General features: G+C 40.5%; 1 protein-coding gene across 1 annotated transcript; it reads left to right on the top strand.

Moving 5' to 3' along the window:
• LOC117354894 (coiled-coil domain-containing protein 17-like) lies at nucleotides 1–21,836 on the top strand. The gene is made up of 2 exons (XM_033932849.1): nucleotides 1–95; nucleotides 20,753–21,836. Exons 1-2 carry the CDS (start codon nucleotides 1–3, stop codon nucleotides 21,816–21,818), a joined length of 1,161 nt encoding a protein of 386 aa, XP_033788740.1. The 3' UTR covers nucleotides 21,819–21,836.
• The last annotated feature ends 5,433 nt before the right edge of the window (nucleotides 21,837–27,269 follow it).

The following is a 27,269-nucleotide window of genomic DNA, read 5'->3' as shown; positions in this document are numbered from 1 at the left end:
ATGGAGGAACCAGAAGTCCAGCCTGAGGAACAAGACATGGAATGCCAGGTGGACTATGACCTGCCTAACTGGGAGGAACACTTAATGGAGTGTGAGTAGGCTATTAAGCCCAGAAGTTTTCCTTGTTTTTTTGAACTTTTGAATTTTTTATGTTTTGGAGCAGCTTGTGCGCTGCTCTGACTGGTGCTGGGAGTGCAAAAGTTACACCAGAGCTTGTCTATTGGGAGGGCAGCAACACCTGTGGTGAACAGGCTCCTCTTCTCCCAATCTGTTAGGGTTTTGGCTCCACCCAACAGGGACACAGTCAGAGCCAGAGCCAGAGAGAACATTTTACAAGGAAGTGGTGCTTGGTGCTTGGACTGTTTTGTTAAGCCATGAGTATGGCCAGAAGACTAAATTAAGGATTTTTGTATTGATAGCCAGGACTAACTCTGGAAGCACGGTTTGTGCTGGAGCGGGACTTATTTGCTTCCTTAAGAAGAGTGAAGGAAATTCTTGAAAGTTTGTTTTTCCACTCGTGCCAAAATTCTGACATATTTTTGGTGTTTGAAGTTTTATGTTACATTAAAATGTTTTGTTTTGACCAACCAAGTCCTTTCCAGTGTGCAATTCTTGGGAGACACTGGGAAACTGTGTTCCACTATCTTGATTTTAAACTCAGGACTAGGATTCAGCAAAGCCATTTGGCCTAGCCAGGATCCTTATCCCACACTACAAAGATGCTTTTAGTCTTCTCTGCATCTATGTTTTACATTTATAAATCATTTGTTCTTTAAAATCTCATTATATTTTATTTAATCACATGTTATATGTTAAACTTCAATTAAAAAAATCTTTTAAATGAAAAATGTGGTACAAAGATAGATATCCTGGTGGTCTGGATGAACAGTAGTCTGGATGTCCAGATTGACGATTTTCAGAAAAAAAAATCTAGACGTATTTTTCGAGAATGGGAATTTCCCCGCTGCCGACTTTGGGTGTCTAGTGCCATACAACCAAATTAGACTTTGATGTATGTTTTGATTATGCCCAATATAATTTTGGTGGTCATGATCTTTGTGTTTTTCAATCCGAAGTGTTAGGCTCTGCATGAGTCAAAATTCACAATTCCCACACTATATCCAATGACAACTATGATCCAGATGGTGATGGCCTTGATGGTATTTCTTTAATTAAATTTAGCCTTTAAAATTATTCTAACCATTCTGATTTTATTTTTATGTATTTTCAAAACTTAGATCTTGCCTACATAATTCTAAGTGGCTTACATAAAAACATACATAATAAAAACAAATTCACAGGAAGAGAGGACAATAGCCTTTCCTATGAAGATTGAATTTGAAATAACAGTGATGTGCTTGATGTTTTGTGTGTTTGATTTGTTGCATTGTAACTCTTACAGATTTGTTGGTTTTCCATATTTATGAATGTGGATATTGTAACCTGCTTGGTATATAAGCGGGATAAAATTTTTTTTAAATAAATAAATAATCAAACAGTCAATACATAGGGCTCCTTTTACTAAGCTGTGATAGGGCTTTAATGCGTGGAATAGCGCATGCTACAGTTCCGCGCACGCTAGACGCTAACACCAGCATTGAGCTGGCGTTAGTTATAGCTGCGTAGCGTGGGATTATCGCGTGCTAATCTTCTGCGTGCGCTAAAAATGCTAGTGCACCTTAGTAAAAAGAGCCCATAATATAACATCAGCATAAATCAAACATCTACTTAAAGAGAATTTACCACCTGCTAAGACCTACATTATCATAAAAATTTTGATATGAAAGATCTGTTAATAATACATACTCTTACACATTGCAGAAAGTCTGAAAAAAAAAATTCTTTTTCAATGCTTTCTTAAATTGCATAAAAGATGAACCTGCATGCAGTGAACCTGGTAAAGGATTCCACAATAATGGCCTGATAATCAAATACTACACTTGCCTCACATTGAAAACTTGTACTCTCCAAGTAACATCAGATTGTAAAGATGCATCAGAAAGATAAATTGCACCATTTTTTTCTAAATATTTTGGAGCAATGGCCCACAAACTCTGAAACATCAGGGTCAAGATCTTATATTGAATTCTTTAGCTCACAGGGAGCCAGTGCAATTGCTTCATCTTCCAGGAAACATGTTCAGATTTATCCAACCAAAAATAATCCTAAACTAAACTAAACCCTTAAGTTTATATACCGCATCCTCTCCATGAATATAGAGCTCGGCACGGTTTACAAAAGTTTAATAAAGGAAAAGAATAGCACATTGAGTTTGGTGGATTGAGAATAGGGGGGGAGGGGAGCGTTACGTTTTTGTGGAAAGACTGGTTTTCAGATGCTTACGGAATAGTTGGAAGGAGACCTGAGTCCGCAGTGGGGTAGTAAGGTTATTCCAAAGCCCTGTAATTCTGAAAGAGAGAGATTTTCCCAATTTTCCCGCATAGAGGATACCTTTAAGTGAGGGGAAGGAAAGTTTAAGTTTTTGGGTGGGCCTGGTGTTGTCGGGACTCGGGGAGTTCCAAGATAGAGGGATTAGAGGAGGGAGGATGCCGTGTAGGATTTTAAAAGCTAGGCAGGAGCACATTCTGAATTACCTGCAAAGTATGGATCTTACATTGCAGCATTACTTAAGTCTAATCTCTGCATTACAAGATATTGCACAACCATATAAAAATCAAACAACTTCAGCATGGGTTTCTGATAATATTCTTTGGTCACTGTGTTCTTTACCTCAGTACTGTATGCTTGATGTTATTCACCTGTAGGATGTCCAGATATTTATAGATTCCTCCACTGTCCAATCCCGTGATGATTTTATATAGAACATTTTAATGCTTTCTACATCAACCAGTTTTCCCTTTTTAATAGCAAAAATGGCATCTTTCTTTAATCCAAATTCCATTGCAATATCCTCACTGAATGTTTAAATGGTATACAGCATTAATTTGATTTACAGTTTGATATTTTATAGAGCTTCAAATCATCCATGTACAAGGGATGTGAAATTTTTGGAGATGTCTTTCCAGCCTGGGAGACCTATGAACATCATTGTAAATTTAATAAGTCTTTTGTACTTTTTATGCCAGCAAAATGTTTTGTTACATAACATTCAGACAAGTGTCTCCTTAATGTTTCTTAGTCATCACAAAACATAACCTACTGTTGCATGTTCTACCTGCCAGCAAAATTTGTATTCTCCCTTAGTTACTAATTAACCATTATTGGAATTTTTGAATATAATTACTCATTGTGGGAGTGAACATCTTTTTTTTTTCAACAGCCAAACCAAATCAGTGTTGTCTTGATACACACATACTTTGCCAGAAATATTGAGTGATTATCAAGATGATTGTGTTATTATGTGCCTAAAATATTTAAAACTTTGAGGTTGTTTGAATCCAAACTTTACTTCAAGCTGAAGTTTTCCAAGGTTTGATATTGCCACACCAAGGCCACGACATCTGTAGAAATATAAAATTGCAAATATTTTGTATTTGAATGGCAGTTTTAAAGATCTAAAAAGTAGTTGCTTTTCAAGAGCAGAAATGAGGGAAGACATTTTTTAAAGTCTTTTACATACCCAATACAACCTACACTAAAATTGCTAGGAATCACAATTGACAGAGGCTGCACCATGCAACCCCAAATTAACAAAATAATAAAGGCATCGTTCATAACCATGAAAAATCTAAGAAAAATCTGAACATTCTTCGAAAAGAAGCAATTCCTACTATTGGTACAATCTCTTATCCTTGGGATGATAGACTACTGCAACATACTATACCTACCTTGTCCCGCGACCATGATGAAGCAATTGCAGACAATACAGAATACAGCCCTGAGACTTGTATGTTTCCTAAAAAATATGACCATATCACAGAGGCATACCATGACTCGCACTGGCTTCCAATAGAAGCGAGAGTACACTTCAAATTCTACTGCTTACTTTACAAGGCTCTCAATGGAGAGGACCCAGGTGACAGGAAGTATCAAAAAGAATGTCACCGTGTGGTTCGAAAAGCTAAAAGAGAGTATGAAGAGAAGTTAGCCAGGGAGACTCGTAATTTCAAACCGTTCTTCAGATATGTTAAAGGGAAACAGCCAGCTAGGGAGGAGGTGGGACCGCTGAATGATGGAGTCAGGAAGGGAGTAGTGAAGGAGGAGAAAGAAGTCGCGGAAAGACTGAACATGTTCTTTTCGTCTGTATTTACAAACGAAGACACAACCAACATACCGGAACCTGAGCAATTCTTCAATGGAAATCAAGCAGAAAAATTAACATTCATGGAAGTGAGCCTTGAAGATGTGCGCAGGCAGATAGATAAACTAAAAATAGACAAATCTCCAGGTCCGGACGGAATCCATCCAAGGGTTCTGAAGGAACTAAAGGAGGAGATAGCAGAACTACTGCAGCAAATATGCAATCTATCCCTGAAAACAGGTGTGATCCCGGAGGATTGGAAGACGGCCAACATCACGCCCATCTTTAAAAAGGGATCAAGAGGTGACCCGGGAAACTACAGACCAGTGAGTCTGACCTCGGTTCCCGGAAAAATGGCGGAAGCACTGATAAAAGAAAGCATCGATGATCACTTGGAAAGAAACAAACTTCTTATAACCAGCCAACATGGTTTCTGCAGGGGGAGATCGTGCCTAACCAACTTACTACACTTCTTCGAAGGAATTAACAAACAGAGGGACAGAGGTGACCCCATAGACATCATATACCTTGATTTCCAAAAAGCTTTTGACAAGGTGCCCCATGAACGATTACTCCGGAAACTGAAGAACCATGGGGTGGACGGAGACGTACATAGATGGATCAGAAACTGGTTGGCAGGTAGGAAACAAAGGGTAGGGTTGAAGGGACACTACTCTGACTGGAGGAGGGTCACGAGTGGTGTTCCGCAGGGCTCGGTGCTCGGGCCGCTGTTATTTAATATATTCATAAATGATCTAGAAACAGGGACGAAGTGTGAGATAATAAAATTTGCAGATGACACCAAATTATTTAGGGAAGCTCGGACTAAAGAGGACTGTGAGGAATTGCAAAGGGACTTGAACAAACTAGGAGAATGGGCGACAAAATGGCAAATGAAGTTCAACGTTGAGAAATGTAAAGTATTGCATGTGGGAAGCAGAAACCCGAGGTACAACTATACGATGGGAGGGATGTCATTGAATGAGAGTACCCAAGAGAGGGACTTGGGGGTAATGGTGGACAGGTCAATGAAGCCGACTGCACAGTGCGCAGCGGCCGCTAAGAGAGCGAATAGAATGCTAGGTATAATCAAGAAGGGTATTACAGCCAGGACAAAAGAAGTTATCCTGCCGCTGTATAGGGCGATGGTGCGCCCACACCTGGAATACTGTGTCCAGTTTTGGTCGCCATACCTTAAGAAGGATATGGCGTTACTCGAGAGAGTTCAGAGAAGAGCGACACGTCTGATAAAAGGGATGGAAAACCTTTCATACGCTGAGAGATTGGAGAAACTGGGTCTCTTTTCCCTGGAGAAGAGGAGACTTAGAGGGGATATGATAGAGACTTATAAGATCATGAGGGGCATAGAGAGAGTAGAGAGGGACAGATTCTTCAAAATTTCAAAAAATAAAAGAACAAGAGGCCATTCGGAAAAGTTGAAAGGGGACAGATTCAATACAAATGCCAGGAAGTTCTTCTTTACCCAACGTGTGGTGGACACTTGGAATGCGCTTCCAGAGGACGTTATAGGGCAGAATACAGTACTGGGATTTAAGAGAGGATTGGACATTTTCCTGCTGGAAAAGGGAATAGAAAGGTATAAATAGAGGATTACTGCTCAGGTCCTGGACCTGTTGGGCCGCCGCGTGAGCGGACTGCTGGGCAAGATGGACCTCAGGTCTGACCCAGCAGAGGCATTGCTTATGTTCTTATGTTCTTATGACCCAACCTACTGGAATAGCCGACTAAATCAATCTTCCTCAATCAGACACAGAAGATCCCACTCACTTTTCTCTCACCCATCATCCAAAGATGTCAAACGAAAAAAACTTTATGACAACCTAATAGCCTCTAAAGCAGCTAAACTGGACAGACAAATCACTACTCTGTTATCTTCGACTTCAGACTACAAAGCCTTCAGAAGAGATATTAAAACTATACTCTTCAAAAAACACATAAAACCTATCCAGCACAACCAATCTCAACCAAATATCTAACACTCTATTTACCCTTAGATCTCTCTAATACTCTTTTATCTATCAAATGTTATCTAAAACCCATAATTTCACCCTATTCTTATCTCCTAAAGACCTCCACTTCCCTTTGGTAACTCTTTATCCAATATTTATTACCTTAAAAAATTATATGTCATCGCTTATTCTATTCCTTTTAATTTGAATGTAATTCTTGTTTTTAGTTTGAATGTAATCCGCCTTGAACTGCAAGGTAATGGCGGAATAGAAATCACTAATGTAATGTAATAAGTGGTTATTGTGGTAGGTCTAAGTCCTGTAAGGCTGTAAAAAGGGTGCCTTGTCACTAAGATGCCACAAGAGGGAGCTCCAAGTTACAGGCAATTGAAATAAAAGAAACTGATACTTTTCATTAAAGTAGTAGGGGAGGAGGAATTAGGGAAAACAAGCTCAGCAGAAGGAAGATTCTAAAAGAGTGGGGGCAGGGAAGTCCTACTAGCTCCACAAGAAATATTTCCTATATTGGGAAGGTGGTGGGAGGAGCCCGGTGAGAGACTAATAGGACAGAATGGAGATTAGCCTATGAAGTGGTGAAGATTCCCATGAGAACGGTGGGGTATAGTCCCAAAGCCCAGAAATAATAAAGGAAGAGAAGCCCGGAAAAGAAGATACAAAGGAAGATTCCACAGCTGAGGAAGAGAAGAGACTGCATGGCCTGAGCAACTCCAGTTCTGAAAGCCTGTAGGGGAAAGGTCCACAGAGACACCAAAATGATAAGGTGCTTACCTTAAAAGGGGGGAAGAGGTTCTTTCTTTGAACATTTGATTTTGAAAGTATTTATTGGGGGGTATGGGAAGGACCATTAGGTCATGTTGAGTGTTATCCTGTCCAGAGTATGGTGACTGTTTAGCTGCACTCCTGAATACGGTGCAAAAAAATAGTCAGTCTGATTTCTGAGAAGTGAGATAAACTGGCTAAAGAAATCCCCCATGAGAAAGTGCCAGTGTTTGCTGAGAATGAGTTCATTTGCATAATTGGTGGAGTTAACTGGGCTATTTTGCATATTCCACAAACTCCCTAATCCAGTTTGGACCTGATGGGAGGAGATGTATAAGGGTTGGTCTTCTGAACTCAATTCAGTGTTACAGTATGTGCTGAGTCTATTGAGAGACTTTAAACCTGGGGCTGCTGGTTATCAAGAATTGACTCCAATCCTTAATCCAGTTGATGAAAAGATAAAACAAATAATCACTTACAGTTACATTGAGACGGATTAGAATTCTATATATATTGTAGCGTGGCCGGCTCTTGGGCCTAGCGATAACCAGCACACACCAACAATATCGCCCTGGCGTGCTTCCCCAAGAAGGAGAAAGCCCTGTTGGGAGTACCTTACTCTGTGTACCAAAAGTCAGAATGACACAGTTCACGTAAGTATCCAAAATAAAGAAATTACATTTATTGATGATCCAGATAGGGCAAAACCAAAAATGCAAGAAAACAAAAGTCCAAAAGCAACTATTATGTGCCCCAAAATAATATGGTTTTCACCAGCCTGGTCTGGTTCATGCTTCAGTGTTTTACTTATGTTCCAGGTAAGTCCTACTTTGAAGTAGTGGGAACAGCACAAAGTATAAATGAGTCTCAGGCAGTCTTTAGTCCAAACATAAACTCTGAACTGTATAATGTTCCAGTGCTTCTCCCTTCCCTCCAAGCATTAAGGAGCGGAAGGTTATGGGATTTGTCAATTCAACTCCTTGGCAAAGCAAAGCACACACAAAAAAAATATATTCCACAAACCTCACTATCTGGATGTCTGGGCAAACCAGCACCCAACCTTCATGGTTTTCACCGCGCTCAAAACAATGCCTTATCAATGTGGCTTAACTGCTTCTAAGCATTGTTCACACAGCAAGCCAGCCAGCACGTCAAAATTAAAAAGAAAAAACAGCTCTGTAAGGCAAACACACAGTCAGATCAGCTCACTTCTATGGCTTCTGGACAAGCAAACTCTGGTAGAGAACTCCATTCCATGTCTTCCAATACCTGGTTCTCCTGTGTTTGCTCCTCTGCCTCTGAGTCAATCATTTCCACATCCGTGGATTCCTGGGCTGGTGGAGGTTCCTTCTACCTGGGAACTTCCCTCGCCTTACTCTCTCCCTGGGACAGCCAGCTTTCTAACTGTTCCAAAGCTGCTGTGCCACACCTAGCTCTACTCGGGGGCAGGGCTTTCTTCTGCTGAGTCTGCCTCCTGCCCTCTTTGGCCAGCCCTTTACAAAATGGTGGATTTAAAGGGGCAATGCCTGTTTTCACAGGGCTATGGTCTAAGCTCTGTTCAAACACAGCCTGCGCTTCCTGATCCAATTCCTGTTTTGCAGGCACATAGTGATCAGCCCTGACTAATTTCACCGGGCGTTTTTTAAGGTTCTTCACTGGCACAAAGCCATCACTGGGATCGGGCTTGTGACAATATAGAGTAAGTCTGTGCCTGTAATCAGCCTCTCTTTCAGAGAGGAAGAACTGTCAGTATCTGGTAATTTGAATACTGGCATACAGGACTAACAGTGTCTGCACAGCAGCCGCATAGGTAAAAAATCACTATGAATTACTACCTTGAGAGGAAAAAACAAGCAGCAATTTTCTGTTTCAACATGGAGAGTTCAAGCCCTCTACATATTGGATCTATGAACTAGGTACAGCTACCTTATCTCTCTTAAATTTACTCAGTCAGAGTGAGGAATTCTATTCTTCCCAGCATGCTTTGAGGCAGGCAGCAATGACAAAGTTCAAAAAGGCCTTGAGAGCAGAAAATAGATGTTCATAAAGGCTAATCACAGAGGACCACAGAAATGCAGGTTTCTGGTTCATATATATAACTTAATCACACTCAGACAGCACAATCTTCCCCCAACTGGTTTCTTACACAAAAAAGAGGATGTCAGACAGAAAGAGGTCCAACTAAAGAATGCTGTGAATTCACCCTGAGTATACAGGGGACAGGCAAAGAGTTCTACTTCTGTTAAACCATGTTGAAGTTCTACTTCTGTTAAACCATGTTGACTATCTCTGAGCTTTTTGACTTAGAGACAAAGACCCACACTGTTACTCTGAAGGATTGCTGACTGGAACCTTGTCACACTTTGGTGGTAGGGATCACTGTTGGACAAAGAGTCATATCATACTACTTATGCATCTAAATCGTGCCTACTGTCCTTGTAGCTAAATACATGTGCATTATTCCACATCGAGGTAATCATTCTGTATAAAAGGTAGAGGCTAACTGAATTTTTGGTTCAGCACCAAAATGACTGCATTTTCAACTAAAACTGAAACTCCCCATTCCGTGATCACTCTTTGCCTCCCCCCCTTGGGCCACCAGACCACCTCCCAGTACAGCTGCTGCCATCCCCCCAACACAGCACTTCTACCCTCTTACTACCAAAAGACCCTGTCCAGGCTGTCAATTGGTGCTGCCCCCTTGGCATTCCTGGGCCTACCTTTTAAATCTGCTAGTGATCTAGTGGCCCAGTCGCTCTTGTCTTTGTCAGTTCCTTAGTCAAAATGGTTGCCAGAACTTCCCTTGGCAGCCTTGCAAGACTGCCGTGGGAGGTTCTGTAGCCATTTCAAGATTGGAACAAGCATACATTGGAACGGGAATGACTAGAGATGATCCTAAATATTTAATTTCCTTTAACCATATCATTTGTACTTTATTCCAGGTATGTGGAAATTTTATACTGTAATCCATCTCAAATTTTAATGGACTATAAATAAAAGAATAGACTAGAACAAACCCTTTGATCACTCAACAGACCTTCCAATGACATTATACAACCCCCCCTAATCATCTGACAAACTCCCTATCATATAACCCCCCATGATTACCTGACTAAACTCTGATCATAGAACACAAGCTCCCCAATCACATAACAGACCCCTGATCATAGCACACAAGTCCCTGATCAACCAACCACCTGACAGACCCCCAAATGATGTGATCCAACCCCTCCAGATAAAAGCACCACCCTCCACTCAAGTTGGTGCTATCCTCCAAAATGGCATGCCCCCCCCCCTAGCTGTAGTCTTGTAGTACTACTGCTAAGGAGTCAGCATTATTTTGAAGGGGAGTGCCAACCTAGGTAGCAGCAGAGAAGGATCCCTGCCCCCAGGGACCACTGCCCCACCAATGATACAATACATTGCAATATAAATATTTATTGTCTGCATCTTACTGTAAGGTTTAGTGTGGATTATAAAAGAATATCACAGAAAAAAATCAATGAAATATACAAGTTCAACAAAATAAAAATTACTTTTGAGCAGTTAAAAACTTCTTAAACAAAAAATATTTCAGTAATTTCATAAACCTCAGGTAAGACCATTCCAGTCTTTTCAGAAGGCAAAGAGTTCTAAATTTTTATGTCCTGATATACAAAAGAGGTAGTATAGTCCCTTACGTATCTCACATGTCTGACTAACATCTATCTCAGTTTGGACCCAAACTTCCTGATTGAGACAGTAGGCAGGAAGAGTAAATACTGTCAGAGAAGGGTTCTAGAATGACACACCTATCTACTAGAAAAGGTATTAACAAGGTAAGAACCTGATTTTTTTTTCTAATGCAATAGGTGTGTCATTCTGGACAGTAGGGATGTACAAAAGCAGTCCCAGAGATCTAGAGTGGGACCTCTATGCCTGTTCATAACACTGAGGATGCACAGACTGTGTCCTTCCGTGCTGCTATGTCCACTCTGTAGATCATCTCAAAAAATTATATGCAAAAGACATGTGCAGCATATAGCTAGGGGCAAAGTCAAGCAAAATCACAGATATCATTGTAAAAAAGATTTTTTAAAAATGAGCATGAACAGCTAACTGATGAAGTTTAATTAAGAGATGAGTTACCTTCTCCAAGAGAATTGCTTGAAAAGTAGTCTAGTTGCAGCATTTTGCAAAATTTGTAAGCACGCTGTAACATATAAAAAGTTGCAGTAGTCTAAAGTGGACAAACAATAGGTTGATCTAATACTTTCAAATGATCAAAATCTAATCTTAGATTTATATAACAAATCATCCCTAAAAAAATAGGGCTCGATTCAGTTTACAATTTTATAAAAATGATAACATTACAGACCTTAAAAATTATTGTTTAAGAAATGTTGAAACAACAAGGTTTTTAAGATTTTTCAGAAGACCTGAAACAAAATATAAGATCTTATTTGAGAAGGTAGATCATTCCACAATGCAGTTAATAAAAATGAAAAAGAATGAGTAATTTTACTGACTGATCTGATACCTTTAACAGAGGGAAAGGAGTGTTTGTATATATGAATGGTTCTTCAACCCAAAAATCTTGACACATTTAAAGACAAAGGAATCAAAGAGTGCATGTATAATTTTAAATACTATACAGGCACATTTGAACTGGACTCTAAAACAAAATGGAAGCCAATGTAGGATCTTTAGCAAATGTGACACATGATTGAATTTTAATTTCCCAAAAATCATCCTTGCAGCTATATTTGAATTAACTGCAACCTTTTATCACTTCCTTTACTTAAACTAACATAGATGGAATTGCAATAGTCTGGTTAGGATAATCACTTTTAGTTTATAAAAGTCTCCCTGGGTCAATTTATTTATATGATCTCTTATTGTCAAAACAACCCCTAAAACTAACAGAGAAGATTCAATAGTAAAATATGATTTTATCAGTTGGTAATGATAAGTTGTCATTAGGTGCCATCGACTCGTGTTTGAGTCCTAGCAACTTGATGAACATCATCAAGTTTTCATGACAGAATACAACAGTAGTTGCCGGACCTTTCTTCTGCAAAGTATAAATTCAGTGTTGTCACCATTGTCGCATCAAACATGATCCTCTATCTCCAACACTACCCATCTGCTTCCCAGATGGGTTATACATCTTTAGTCTGACATCTCCACTGAAACCTTTCAGCTTCTCAGATGCGCACAAGCCCCAGTGGCATGACAAGCTCATGTCCTATGAATGGAGGAACGATGTACTATGATAGGTAAAAAGGGCCAAACCAGATATACAGTGCTTATTTTTACTGATATTCAGCTTTAGACAAATAAAGTTTGCCCAATCTTCTCCAATTTTAAAACTTTTGAATTTCAGATATTATTTCTTTATAAGAGTAGAAGAATTAAAAAAAAGAGTAATAAGGTTATTTTATCTGCATATGTAAAGAAAAATACATTTAAATTTCTCAGCTCTTGCCCAAAGGTTGCAATCATGATGTTGAAAAGGATGAGAGACTGGGGAATCCTAAGGAACACCTTATTTCACTGTCCATGGCCAAGAGAACTCATTTGTCCTTTTGTCCTTCTAAGTGTTAAAGGTTTAAAAATCATTTAAAATTTGCAGGCTCACCTGGACTGGAGGACTATAGTGGCCCTGTTATAAAGCTAAGATGACTGGGGACTTATTCCAAGTCTGGTGAGGCTGGCCAGTTGGGACACAGGTAAACCATGGTGATCTTCATGCTGCTGCGCAATGATGTGACTGACAATGGGTTTGGGGGCTACTTTGGAGCTTGACAGGGTTTGGGGAGGTATTGGGCACATTATTCCTGCTGAGGAGATGTTGTAAACATGGCCATGAGGTGGTGGGTTCAAACCCCACACAGCAGTCACTTCCCCCCTCTTCTACTAAACTGCGCTAGCGGTTTTAGCATGGGGAGCCGCGCTGAATGGCCCACGCTGCTCCCGACGTTCATAGAGTCCTTATGAGCGTCGGGAGCAGCGTGGCTCCTGGCACTAAAACTGCTAGTGCGGTTTAGTAGAAGAGGCCCATAATCCTCCACTGCCCCAGGTACATTAGATAGACTGTGAGCCCACCAGGACAGATAGGGAAAATGCTTGAAGTAGCTGTAAGTAAACTGTTTTGAATGTGGTTGCAAAACTACAAAAAGATGATGTACAAATACCAATAGAAATATTTATTTACATTTATTGACTACACGATCCAAAAGTATTTGGTGGTGTACAAATTGAGTTAAAAATAACACATAAATAAAAAAAAGTAAATCAATTAGTTGATAGATAGATAGATCCATCAAATATGCTGCTGCTTTCAGTACAAAATCTTATCCCTTCTGAATGAGAAATACTTTGGGCTCCTTTTACAACGTTGCGGTATGAATTCTATGAGCATCGGAGCATTTACCTCATCGGCCCTTGGTAGGAAACCTCTACCGCAGCTTTGTAAAAGCCAGCGTTTATTACTGAACTTGCACTGGCTTTTACAAAGCTGCAGTACAGGTTTCTACAGTGGGTGGGTGAGGTAAATGCTCAGATGCTCAAAGAATTTAGACGAGCACTGGAGCATTTCCCTCACTGGCCCACAGTAGAAACCTTTACCATGACTTTGTAAAAGAAGCCCTTGATTTCCAAATGCCTGTTGAAATTTTTTTTAAAAATGTTTCTTAAATTCTGCACTGCTTTGCAGACCACGCAAATTAGATAGCTATCCAGTCCAGAGTTTTGGACCTGCAACTTTGGAATATAGAATGATATTCATTTAAGTTGATGGATTTGCAAGATTGTATTTCAAGTAGGTTCCGATTAGAAGATGGTCTGAGCATTCTCACTGGCTGATGAGTTTATAATGTTGTAGCGAAGATAGGTGAGACCAGGTTGTTTAGAACTTTGAACACCAACAGTAGGGGGTTTAAATAAATTGTTTTGTCAGAAGCCAGTGCAATGACTTCAAAACAGGCAGAGAGAGGGGAGACCTGATTGAGACGTTCAAATATGTCACGGGCCGTATTGAAGTAGAAGAAGATATCTATTTCCTTAAAGGACCTACGGCAACAAGAGGGCACCAGTTGAAAATCAGGGGTGGGAGATTTCATAGTGATACCAGGAAGTATTTCTTCACCGAAAGGGTGGTTGATCATTAGAATGATCTTCCACTGCAGGTAATTGAAGCCAGCAGCGTGCTAGATTTTAAGAAAAAATGGGATAAGCATGTGGGATCACTTCAAGGAAGAACTTAGGGGGGGAGGGTCATTAGAGTGGGCAGATTTGATGGGCCGTGGCCCTTTTCTGCCGTCATATTCTATGTTTCTATGTTTCTAATATGGCAGAACCTAGGGAAATCACAAACAATCCTGGCTGCTGCATTCTATGCAACTTGTGCTATAACCAATTTGTTATTGACATCAATGAGTAAACTGTTACAAGAATCAAGGTAAGGCAGTACTTTGTACCATCAGTCTAAAGGATTAGGAGGACCACACAATCACCTTATCAATTTTAATTAGCAAAAAATGTATCTAACAATTTTGTTAATTTGTGGCTTCATTGATATTGATGAGTCAAAAGTAACTCCTAAATTACACATAGAACAATAGGGACTGTTGAATCATTGATTGAAAACTCCTTTGGTACATCATCGATACGATGGCTTATTAAAAATATTTCATATTTTTTTGCAATGTTCAATTTCAGGTGATTTCCATTTAGCCATTTGTTGACATATGAAAGGCAACATATGAAAAAAAAAATGCCCCAAAAGGAAAAAATCAGGTACCGGTGCTTGAAATTCACAATGATATGAACAGGGTATGTCCTAGGGCATTGCAGGCAGTACGATTCCCTGACCTCCACACTTAAGAACAACATATAAGCTTCCTAAGTTAAAATTGTAAATTGAAGCTTATATGTTGTTCTTAAGTGTGGAGGCCTTTTTAACATACAATAGACAGTCCCTGCTCAGAAGAGCTTACAATCTAATTTAGACAGGACATTTCAGGGTTGGGAAGATTATAGTGGGTATAGGCATCTGACAGAAGGAGTGGGGCTCAAGGGATGAAATCCAAATCAAATTTGAATAATATATTATTTTAATAATAATAATCTGACAATTTTTTAACAATAATAATTATATATCTGATACTTCTTCCCAAACAATTTTTAGATCAATATCTTGACTTTTTTTCTCCAAATGTGCTCTAACCATCTACATTCCCTTTTCAAGTGAAGTAAATTATCTGTAAACTAAGGGTTGATAGTTTGTTTTGGGATTGGGCGTTGTGTCAAAGGAGCTATTTTGTCCAAACAAGTTTAGGCAGAAATATTCCAAGCCTGAAGAGATTCAAAATCATTGTTAGAACATGTAGAGTTAAAAAAAAATGATGTTAACCCAGACCAAAATAAGTCAGGAGAAAACATGTCTCTAGGCACACAGAGATTTTGGTTTTCTCTAATCCATTCTCATCTTAATTGCCAATTTATATTAAACTCTAACAAATTATGTTCAGTTCAAATGAAAGGGGATCAACAAATTCCTGTTGGATGAAGATTAGATGAGGGTAGTATAGCGGAAGCAAAAAAGTCCAACTGATTGCCTTTAACATGACTACATGTAGAATGTATTAATATAGCAAAACAACATAAAAGTCAAATGGTAATCTATTAGCAAAATAAACAAATATTAAAGACCATTTGCAAAAAATAAAAAATGAACACTGATTCTATATTTAACTTTTAATTTAATTAATTTAATTTAAATATTAACCTTTTGAACAACTCAATTTAAATTCTACGAGGACACGCCTCAGATTTAGGAGTACATCTTTCCCAAACTGGGACTTCTTCAAGAGAAAAATGAATTGTTCTCTTGCCTCCTTATAACATCACTGGCTTATTCCCCATCTCCCTACCAACTTATTAATTTATTAAGAACATAAGAACATAAGCAGTGCCTCCGCCGGGTCAGACCATAGGTCCATCCTGCCCAGCAGTCCGCTCCTGCGGCGGCCCAAACAGGTCACGACCTGTCTAAATCACCAGAAGGGGCCCCCATGCCGCCTTGGTTTCCCTTCCTAGCCCTCCGGTCTTGCACATGCACGACCTGGGTTTCTATACTTATTTTCTGGTTAGCTTTCTCAATATCCCATGATCCCTTTATCCTTCAGGAATCCGTCCAGTCTCTGTTTGAATCCTTGTACCGTACTCTGCCTGATCACTTCCTCCGGTAGCGCATTCCAAGTGTCCACGACCCTTTGGGTGATTAACTTATTTTAAAATTTACATAACCTGCATAAATTATATAACCTACATTAATTTTTCCATATAAATACTTTCTAATTTTATTCCCACTAATTCAATAATTTAATCCTTAAAAACTTATTAAATTTAAACAGAACTTAATTAATTATTTTGGTATGAGGTACACATAAACTCTAACGAATCAATATGCCATCTTTGAAACTCAAGACCAACCCGTACTTCAGCTTCTTAATTCATCTAATAAATCTTCTTTGGGATTATCTCATCCAAATTTTTCAATTGATTTCAATCCATTTCATTTCCTCTATATGTTTTTGGCATATCATTTCCTTACTAGTTGAAAGTGCTAAAGGTGATTAAAATGCAAAAGTGCATAGTGCAAAGTGCTCATATATTCCTGTACTATGTGTAATTCATTTCTTCCGTTCATACTCAATTCATTTAAAAACATACAATTCATTTCAACTTATTACATCCAGTTCAGTTCTGTTCAATAGATATTTCATATACTTTTCCAGGTACTTAGCTCAAATTGCTCGATAAAGCCGTCAGCGTCGTTGCTTGTAACCAATTGTCCGACAAGGCGTGGCACAAGTTATTTCTCTGATGCAGCGGGTGATATAAATCTATCCCACGAAACAAAGTGTTCATTTTTTATTTTTTGCAAATGGTCTTTAATATTTGTTTATTTTACATGTAGAATGTGACGGTAGAAATCCAAAACTGCAAAAATAATTAAAACCTTTCCCTACAAACCATTTAAGACATCTAAAAGTAGATTCACATAACCTAATGTAATACAATTCTGGAGATTCATTTTAATTTTTGATAAATTTATAAAATACTTCTTGACGAGCTATCCAGTTATCAGGTGGCCTATAAAAAGAATATATTCTGAACTACAAGGGGCCAATGAAAAGTTTTCAGCCCAACCAAGAAGAAAATGAAGTGGAACCATGAAACTTATATGTTATTCCACACTTTTCTTGACACTTTTTGTTTCAAAGATAGGAAATGAAGCAAAAAGTATCACAAAGAGAGAGGAATAACTTGTAAGTTTCATGGCTCCACATCATTCTCTTCTTGGTTGGGCTTAGAACTTTACAGCAGCCCCTTGTATCTTCCAAACAGCAATCAATAATCTCACATGCTAAAGCCTCAATATCAGGATTATTCAAATAATGTTATTAAAAATAAATTTTTATAATTACAATTCCACCCCCCCAGTGACCTAAGCCAGGTTGGTGGTATATAATTTTGTATCCTGGAAGGCAAAGCTCAAGAACTTTAGGCTTGCAAACAGGATTTGCATATTTTGCATCTCATTACTACCTAACCCACAACAACTTAAATATCATTTCAGTATTTTTGGTCAGGCAGCGTTGTGGAAGTTTAAGTCATGATAAAGCCCAAATAATGTGACTTAAGGCCATGACACTGCTTGATGAATTTCCTCCTCAATGGAAGCATTCTTTTTTAACAGGCATAAAGTTTCATTATACCATTTTCAACATGTATTTAATTTTTCTGATAAACCCATTAATTTTCTCTACTTGTTCTGTCCATCAATATATCATTGGTGGTGGATCTTCAGTGTCATTCTTTAAAAACTGAGATATTTTAAACCAGAACAGGTCTTGATTTATTTTCCTCCTGGTAAAATGTTTTATTATGTTTTTGATTTTTTTTTTTTTATTGTGGATCTCTACAGCCTTCTTATTTACTCCTTCTTTTATGAAGCTATGTGAGCATTTTTTATCGCCGGCCATGACAGTAAATGTTCCAACACAGCATCATAAAAAGGCAGGTTAATGTGAATTCTAATAAATAATGGTCTGACACAATGGTTTCCAGTTGATATATGTAATGGACAACTCTTTCAGTATATTGGTAGTACTAGCAAAAAATGAGCAAGATGATGACCCCTATCATATTGTATATGATAGTAATAGGAGAGAAGTATGAGCCCATAGATTTCATGAAATTTATAAAATCATTTAAATTGGATTATTCAGTTTATCTAAGTTTAAATCCCCTAGAATGATATAATTGTCAAACAGTAGAGTTTGGAACAAAATCACAAAGATAGGACTATCTTGCCAGGTCACAGGGTGACAATAGAATAATATACAGCTTAATTTTCCCTCCAAAGATTTATCACTAATCTCACATAACAGAAATTCCCTTTTTTTTTTACTTTACAAAAGTTTATTAATCTAACATCAAAAAATTTTGTGTACTATCTGTAAGCCTCCACTCCTCTTATCTTCTTACTGTAAAGGTAAAATCTTATAGCCTATGGGATCTTCTTGTGATTGGTGCCATGTTTCTGTAATGAAAATCAAACCTGGTTCACTTTCTTCAATCCAGTCATTAATTATTTCAGCTTTGTTGCAAACTGATCTGGCATTAATACTAAAGCAAGGATTAGGTTTTACTGACAAAGGAATCTGAAAATTATCAAGGCAATTAACTTGTGCAAGTACTCAGAACTAACTAATAATTCTAGTTCCAGTGTAACCTCCATAGCATTGCTTTCAGCATTTTACTTGAGCAATCAACTAATTGTCACAAAAAAAACTCTTGATGGATAGTTAGGTTTAAATGATGGATGAATGCTGGAATACAAATGAGAAATAGTTCTAATTTCAGTTGACCTGATTAAACTAGATACCCACAAACCCCAAGATGAAAGGAAATAAACTATTAGCCAATTCATTGTGACATGCATTTTAAAATTAGGTAAAATTCAAAGATAAAATTTCTCTGTCTTGGAGTGATGATGTCACTAGTGGGTTTGGCTCCTCCTCCAACTACTGAGATGTGATGCTAGGCTTGCAAACAAAAGGTTTGCTTTGAAGGGGTTGGCTGCTTGGGCAGCCTGCATTTACAGGTAGGGGGCTCATGAACCATTTCCTCAAGAGCTTAGCTTGCCCTAGGTTCATTTACTAGTGGGCTTGAGTGCAGGCTGTATGACTTCATGGCAGTTTGTTAAGGATCGGTGTGGATTTTAGCCATGGAGGTAACAGCTCTGACGCTCATAGAATTCTGAGCATCAGAGCTGTTACCACCATGGCTGGCGCTAAGAACCGCTCCACAGTTTTGTAAAAGGGGGGATAAAATAGAAATACATAGACAAAGGTTAAATTGAACCAGCAAGAAGCTGGACTCTGCATACAATACTCCATAGAAACAGTGACACATGTCTCCTAAAGCAATAAATAGAAACATTTTTTCTACCTTTATCTTCTGTGGTTTCTGCTTTCCTCATCTTCTTGTAACTTTCTTCCTTCCATCCACTGACTGCCGTCTCTCTTCCCCTATATGGCATCTTCTCTCCTTCTATGCCCCTTCCAGAAACTGTATGCCTCCTCCTTCTATCTCTCCTTTCACCCCATTGGTTGGGCATCTCTCTCCTCTCCTTCCCTCTCCCACACCTCTCCTCTGCAATCCCTTTCCCTTTTTTCCCTAATTTTCCTTTTCAATTTATTTTCTGCATCTGTCTAGATTATGTTCTTACTACCCTCTCATCAATGTCCTTTTTTACTGTCTACCTAAAGCTTGCCACCTCTTTCCCTCACCCCTCCAGTGTTTCCCTAACTCAATCCTTTTCTCCCCATTATGTGCCCTCCTTTTATTTATCCCCTCCTTCCATCATGTACCCTCTTTCTCCAACCCTTCCATCTAGTACCTTCTCCTCTCTCTGTCCACTTCCATCCAGTATCTGCTCCCCTCTTTCTCTCCTCCTATTTCCTTCCTGCATTTGCTCCCTTATCTCTCCCATCTGCACTTCCATCCAGCATAGGCTTCCCACTACCATCCAATGTCTGCCCTTTCTCTCTCCATCCACCCCTCTTCAATCAGCATCTGCCCCCTTTCTTTCCCTCCAATATCCTTCCCCCTTATGTCTCTCCCCTTTCTCTGTACATCAATTTCATCAGCACCACCCTTCCATACCACCCTGCCACTTTCTTTCCCTCCACCACTCTTCCATTCCAGTCCTGCTCCTTTCTCTCCCTTCATGCAGCAAGGTCCCGTGATGACTGTAGCTGCCGGCTGCCAGTCCACCCCTTCTGACGTACTTGCTTTGGAGCAGCGTCAGCAGCCGCATGCTGGAAGGTCCCGCGCTGACTCGTCTGCTGGCTCTGCTCTGGAAGAAGTAAGTTACGTCGGAGGGGGTGGACCCGGCAGACACAGGGAGTTGCGGCAAAGTCCTGCAATGACTGCGTCTGCCGGGTCCACCCCCTCCAACGTAACTTACTTCTTCCGGAGCAGAGCCGGCAGACGAGTCGTCGCGGGACCTTCCTGCACCTCAGCGCGACTGCCGACTCTGCTGCAGAGAAAGTAAGTCAGAGGTAACGTGACCATTTATTTTTTTCATTAAAAGGGGATATCTCTGGAGGTAGGTCAGATGCAAAGCACTGATTTCAGAAGACAAGCTACCTACTCCATAAAAGTGAATATAACCTTGCTGTAGAAGTGGCTGAATCTTCTTTTTCTGTTTAACACATACATGTGAGTCACTGTTTTGGATCAGTGCTTTGCATCTGACCTACATCCAGAATGGAGGAAATGATCCAATGATCTTACTACACCTGCAGAACCTTCTCACAGAAGCTCAGCACCTTGAACAACAAGGAAGAGGAATAAGACAACCACAGAAAAAGAAACGAGAGAATGGAACAGTAAAACATGATCTAAACATGGAACTCATTGCACTAGAAATAGAAAATCAGTGCTTAGAAGATGAGATCCTGAAACTGCAGTTGAAAAGACAAAGAAGTGACCAGTGGTTTAAAAAATCATCAAGAAAAAGAGACTTGCCATTGTTTCTGAAAGACAATCCAAAATACAAGATGAAGACTCTGAGTGCTGAAATAGGTCTTTTGAGACAAGAACTAGAGAATCAACGGCAAAGGCACTGTATAAAGACAACATACACTGCAGATGGACAAGAGGAAGCAAGGCCTCTGACTCCAGCTCATACCAAGCATTTTGTTGACATTAACGATGATCTTGAACCGGTGGCATATGATCCAATTTCTGGCTTTGTAGTGTTTTTTGATTTCCTGTTCGGTCTGGACCCTTCTTTTCAAGTATGTCGTATGGTAGTGGGTCTCTATAATAATGGGCAAGAGATAGGACATCCTTTTTCCCTTCCAGCTGCTTACTGTGAAATCAACAGCGTGTCTACATTCCCTGAAAATAAGAGACGAAACATGGCCATTCTGGCCACCAAACAAGCTATAACCAGGGTCAGACCTTCTCCAAACATCGCGCTCATCATGGAGTTGCAAGCTTCTGGGGGATATGATATTTATGGGCAGGAAGTGAACCATTTAGTATCACGAGGTTGGACAAAAATGGATATCTTTGACCATCAAAATTGTGTAATTAGTGGACACTGGAAAGTCCCAATTCGTGTTCTTCCTGTGAAGCCATTACTGACTACCGGGGAAATGAATGCTGTGCCTCAGTTGGAAAGTGCAGAGTTGTATGTTCGCCTTGTTAATGCAAGAGATGCAGATGTTCAAAGCACTATGCCCATTGAACCTAACAATGCTGTGTTCTACAAGTACCCTCCTTTGGTAGGTTACTACTAGTATATTTCACCAAGATAACAGTCTCTGTAATGTAAGTTAGTGGTCACCAAATAAAATCTAACCCTATGTGTTATTTTTTTCATCAAAACGGGACATCTATTAATATTCAGTCCCGCCCTAGCCCCACCCACAATTACTTCCATTCATTTTCATTTACACACAATATCTTATTAATGCATAATGGTAAACATAAAATATATATTTTTTAAAACCCACAAAGCACACAGTACGCAGAGAAAATGTTAATTATCATTTACGAGTTTCAGGGATTTTTTCATAGATGTCAAGACAGATTACTTTAAAATATGCAATGTCACCTCAGTAACTATAGAAGAATAGACACGTGAAGTGCAAAATATAGACACCAGATATAAATTCTCAAAACAGACACATTTTGATCACTAAATTGAAAATAAAATCATTTTTCCTACCTTTGTTGTCTGGTGATTTCATGAGTCTCTTGGTTGCACTTCTTTCTGACTGTGCATCCAATCTTTCTTTCTTTCTTTTGCATCCAACATTTCTTTCATAATCCAGCCCCATCCCCTTTGTGTCCAGGTCTCTCTCTCTTTTCCCTCTATTACCCTCCCCAGATCCAGTGTGAGTTCTCCTTTGTACCATTGTTCCAGGTCTCTCTCTCTCTCCCTCCCTCTCTGTCTGAACCTCCCATAGTCCTGCATCTTCCTTCTATCTTTCCCCTTTTGTCCAGGCCTTTCTCTCTGTAGTCTTTCTAATCTGCTTACAACACCTCCCCCCCTTTCTCTGTCTCTTTCTCTCTTTCTTTCCTTCCTCCCTCCCAGCAGATTTTAGCGTATCTCCTCCTTTTTTCCCCTCAGATTCAGTATCTGTCTCCTTCCTCTTTTCCTCCTCCTAGGTCTGGTATCTGTCTCCTCCCCTTCCCTCCTGCTCTGGCATCTCTCTCTCTCTCTCTCCGTTCCCTTCCTCCCGTTCTTCCCTTGTCTTCCTTCTCAATTTATTTTCTGTCTCTGTCTAAATTCTTTTTTATTATTCAGTCCTCAATTTCCCTCTTTCACTGTGTCTACCTATAGCTTGCCACCTCTTTCCCTCACCCCTTCCAGTATCTAAATCTATCCTCGTTCCTAAATCCAGCATGTGCCCTTTTTCTTTCTCCTCCCCACTTCCTTCCAGCATCTGCTCCACCTCTCCCTCACACTTCCATTCAGTGGCTGTCCCTCCTCTCCCCCACACTTCTATTCAGTGTGTGTCCCTCTCTCTACCCCTTCCATCAACTATTCACCTTCTGTCTCGCCCCTTCCAGTCACTGCCCTCTCTGCCCTTTCCATCCAATGTCTGCCTTCTCTCTCTCTCTCTCTCTCTTCCATATGACATCTTCCTTCTTTCTATGCTCCTTTCATAACTATCTATCCTGTGCCTCTTCTCTCCTTTGTACATGATTGATTTCAGCTCTGTCACCACCCCGTCCCCTATGCTCTGGCATCTCTCTCTTCTCCTTTCTTTCCTTCGCACCCCACAGTCTGGTATCTTCCCTTCCCTGATTCTCTGGCATCTCTCTTCTTTCCTTTTCTTCCATCTTTCCCTTCCTCTCCATGCTCTGACATCCCCCCCTTGCTTTTCCCTTAGTCTGCCAAACCTTCCTCCTTCCCTCCAAGCCCTGGCATCTCCTTTCATTCCCTCCCTCATCTTCCTTCTCCCTCCAGCTGGGTACAGAAACACTCTCCCCTGCAGCTCTGGACTTCCCCACACCTGCTCCCCCAAAATTGCCGATGCTTCGGTTACTCTTCTTTGTTCCTCCCTCCCCCCGCAGGACCCTGCAGCACCATCAGCTCTTACTCCCTCTAACGCAGGCCCTGCAGCTCTGGACTTCCCCACACCTGCTCCCCCCTGGATCACTATTATTTTAAATGCTATGGCAGCCACGGCACTGTATCTATCAGAGGAGACTTCTAACCTCGGCCTGCCCCAGAACTCTTCCTGCGACAATGACTTCCTGTTTCCACCTAGGCGGGCAGCTGCTGCAGGAAGAGTTCCAGGGCAGGCCGAGGTTAGAAGTCTCCTCTGATGGATACAGCGCCGCGGCTGCCATAACATTTAAAATAATAGCGATCGGGGGGGGGAGCTGGTGTGGGGAAGTCCGGAGCTGCAGGGCTGGCGTTAGAGGGAGTGAGAACAGGACAGCTAAGCGTGCCGATCCAACATCGCCTTCAAAACCGGGGGGGGGGGGAGGGGGGTTGAAACGGTGGCAAGCAGCAGCAGCAGGGGCCAGTCCGGGGGTGCAGGCTTTGGCGCTAGAGGGAGGGGAAGCGATCGCCTGTCCCGTTGTCCCCACGGACAGCTTCGGGACATTATCCCTGAAAACGGGACATTTTGGTGTCCCGAAGCTGTGCGTGGGAACAACGGGACAGGGGATCTAAAAAGGGGACAGTCCCGTTCACCTTAGGTAAGACTGCAGCGGCACGGACCGGAGAAAAGGAAGGAGGTGCTGAGGTGCATGTACAGTTGCACAGTAGGGCAGAACCCGGACCCGGACCTGGCTGGTTGTGCACCTCCCCAAGGCGTGCACCCAGGGCACAACTTAGGGTGCCGAGGCTGTAGTTTTAACCACTGTGCCACACTGTGCACCCAAGCATCCTTCTAGCTTTCATCATCGTCTTTTCAACCTGTTTGGCCCCCCTTAAGATCATCACATTGCTCATGGAGTTACACTGGCTCACGGTAGAAAAGCGAGCCACTCAAGCCACAAAACTGGATATCCAGATTTCCAACCTGCTGATGACCACCTCAGACTACAAGACATTCAGAAAAGAAATAAAAACTATACTTTTCAAGAAATTCCTAAATCAGCCCTAACTTCACGTACTATTAACAACGCTATAATTGACATAAATCTACCCTTACTACCCCAGCAATAACAATTATGCTACCAATGTAACCTCCATTTATACAGCCCCGAAAATGTCAAAAGATCTACTATTTACCGCTCTAGTATATCAGCCGTTCTTCCATTGTAACCCCCGTTTATAAATCTTTTGTAAGCCTCCTTGAACCGCAAGGTAAAGGCGGAATAGAAATCCCTAATGTAATGTAATGTAATATTTTAGATCTTACTCGTATATGGAGATGCTTCTGATATTTTCTCTAGATTTACTGAACTGTTAGGCAGATTTATAGAACATCATAACTCTGATCATTTGACTTTATCCTTTCCATCTCTGAATGGTATAAAATACAAGTCAATTCATTCAATTATCAAACTACAAAACTTTGAATTCACTTCCCATAAAGATTTGTATTACTCCTATGCATGCTCTGTTTTGCAAAAATCTAAAAACCTGGCTTTTTCATAAAGTCTTTGTTAGAGGTTTAATTTGACCTTGACTCTGCACTGTATGTTTATCTTTGTGTAATGAAAATGTTGTTTGTAATCCTCTCTTAGAAGTAGAAGTCTATGTTAGGAATTTAGACTGTTTTTGATTTTGCACTGTATGTTTACCTTTGTGTAGCGACAATGCTGATTGTAACCCACCTCGAACTCTGCTTAGCAAAGTTTTGACAGGATGTAATATTACATATAACATAACATAATATTACATACTATCATACCCAAGTCCCACTACTCTTTTATGCACAAAAGTTCTTCAACCTCTAAACTGTTCTGTTCCTTCCGGGGAGAGGGGGGGGGGGGGGGGATGCAGCCTAAATGCATGACCTTGCATTTCCTAGCATTAAATTTTAGCTGCCAAATTTCAGGCCATTCCTCAACTTTCACTAGGTCTTTTTTCATGTTATCCACACATTTTAGAATATATCTAGGGCACAATTTAGATGTTTGAGGCTAGACCTGTTTTAATAACAAAAAGTACCATAAAGTTGCCTAAACATAGAAACATAGAAACATAGAAATTGACGGCAGAAAAGGGCCGCGGCACATCAAGTCTGCCCATACCAATGACCCACTCCCTGACTTTTACTCCCCTAGAGATCCCACTGGATATCCCATTTTCTCTTAAAATCTGACACGTTGTTGGCCTCAATCACTTGCTGAGGTAGCTCGTTCCAATGATCGACCACCCTTTCGGTGAAGAAGTATTTCCTGGCATCACCATGAAATTTCCCTCCCTTGACTTTCAGCGAGTGCCCTCTGGTGTCCGAGGGCCCTGTAAGACAGAAGATATCATCCTTCACCTCTATACGTCCCGTAATATACTTAAAGGTCTCAATCATGTCTCCCCTCTCTCTTCGTTCCTCCAGTGAGTACATCCGCAGTTTTTTTAGCCTTTCTTCATATGTGAGATCCCTGAGCCCCAAGACCATCTTGGTAGCCATTCGCTGAACCGACTCAATTCTCAGCACATCTTTCCGGTAGTGTGGTCTCCAGAATTGAACACAATACTCCAGATGAGGTCTTACCATGGATCTGTACAGCGGCATTATGACTTCAGGTTTTCTGCTGACAAAACCCCTACGGATGCAGCCCAACATTTGTCTTGCCTTGGACGAAGCCTTCTCCACTTGATTGGCAGCCTTCATATCATCACTGATGATAACTCCTAGATCACGTTCCACCATGGTCCTGGTCAAGGTTTCACCATTTAGTGTATAAGTTCTATGTGGATTTTTTTTCCCTAGGTGCATCACTTTACATTTTTTAGCATTGAAGCTTAACTGCCAAGTTGACGACCACTGTTCCAGCTGTCGTAGGTTTTGTGTCATACTGTCAGGCACACTGCTTTTACCTGTGCTTCGGTAATAGTATTTTTTAGTAGGGACCATGCTTGCTCTACCGTTTCGATTTCAGCTATCCTTTTTTGATCCGTTTTCTTACCATGGCTCTCATGTTGTCGTATCTTCCTTTTTTAAAGTTAAAGGTTGTGGTTAGGGTCTTGGTTCGCTTCCCCTTTCCGATGTCGAGTTTAAAGTAGATCATACTGTGATCGCTCATCCCCAGCGGGACCGTGACTTCTACTTCTTTTGTTTGCCCAGTTATGCCATTTAGGACCAAGTCCAAGGTGGCGTTTCCTCTTGTCGGATCTCCTACCATTTGTTCTAGGAAGCAGTCACCCATCATTTCCAGGAACTTTATTTCTTTGCCGCAGCTTGAGGTTACTAGGTTCCAGTCTATTCCTGGGAAATTGAAGTCTCCCATGATCGTTATATTGCCCGTCCTACATTGACGTCTTATTTCTTCTATCATCTCAGAGTCTGTTTCCTCCTTCTGACCTGGAGGTCGATAGTAGAGACCTATTTTTGTGTCTGCTCCGTTCTGTCTGGGGATCTTTACCCAGAGGGACTCTAGTTTCTTTTTCTCCTCCGCCTTCCCTACTCCAGTAGATTCTACTCCTTCCTGGACATATAGAGCAATGCCTCCCCCTTTCTGTCCTGTTCTGTCTCTTCTGTAAAGCTTGTACCCTGCAGTACTGTATCCCATTTGTTTTCCTCATTCCACCATGTTTCTGTTATGCCAATTATATC

The sequence above is a fragment of the Geotrypetes seraphini genome, chromosome 2 (assembly GCF_902459505.1).
Source record: "Geotrypetes seraphini chromosome 2, aGeoSer1.1, whole genome shotgun sequence".
Classification (NCBI taxonomy): Eukaryota; Metazoa; Chordata; class Amphibia; order Gymnophiona; family Dermophiidae; genus Geotrypetes; species Geotrypetes seraphini.
The sequence above is the reverse complement of the archived record's forward strand: the minus strand, read 5'-3'. Positions and strand labels throughout refer to the sequence as shown.

Bases quoted from the DNA above. Each gene is read 5' to 3' on its own strand.
- LOC117354894 (XM_033932849.1), top strand. From the start codon at position 1: ATGGAGGAACCAGAAGTCCAGCCTGAGGAACAAGACATGGAATGCCAG. The intron at 96-20,752 runs GTAGGCTATTAA...GTTTTGGATCAG, and splicing joins GAACACTTAATGGAGTGTGA to TGCTTTGCATCTGACCTACA.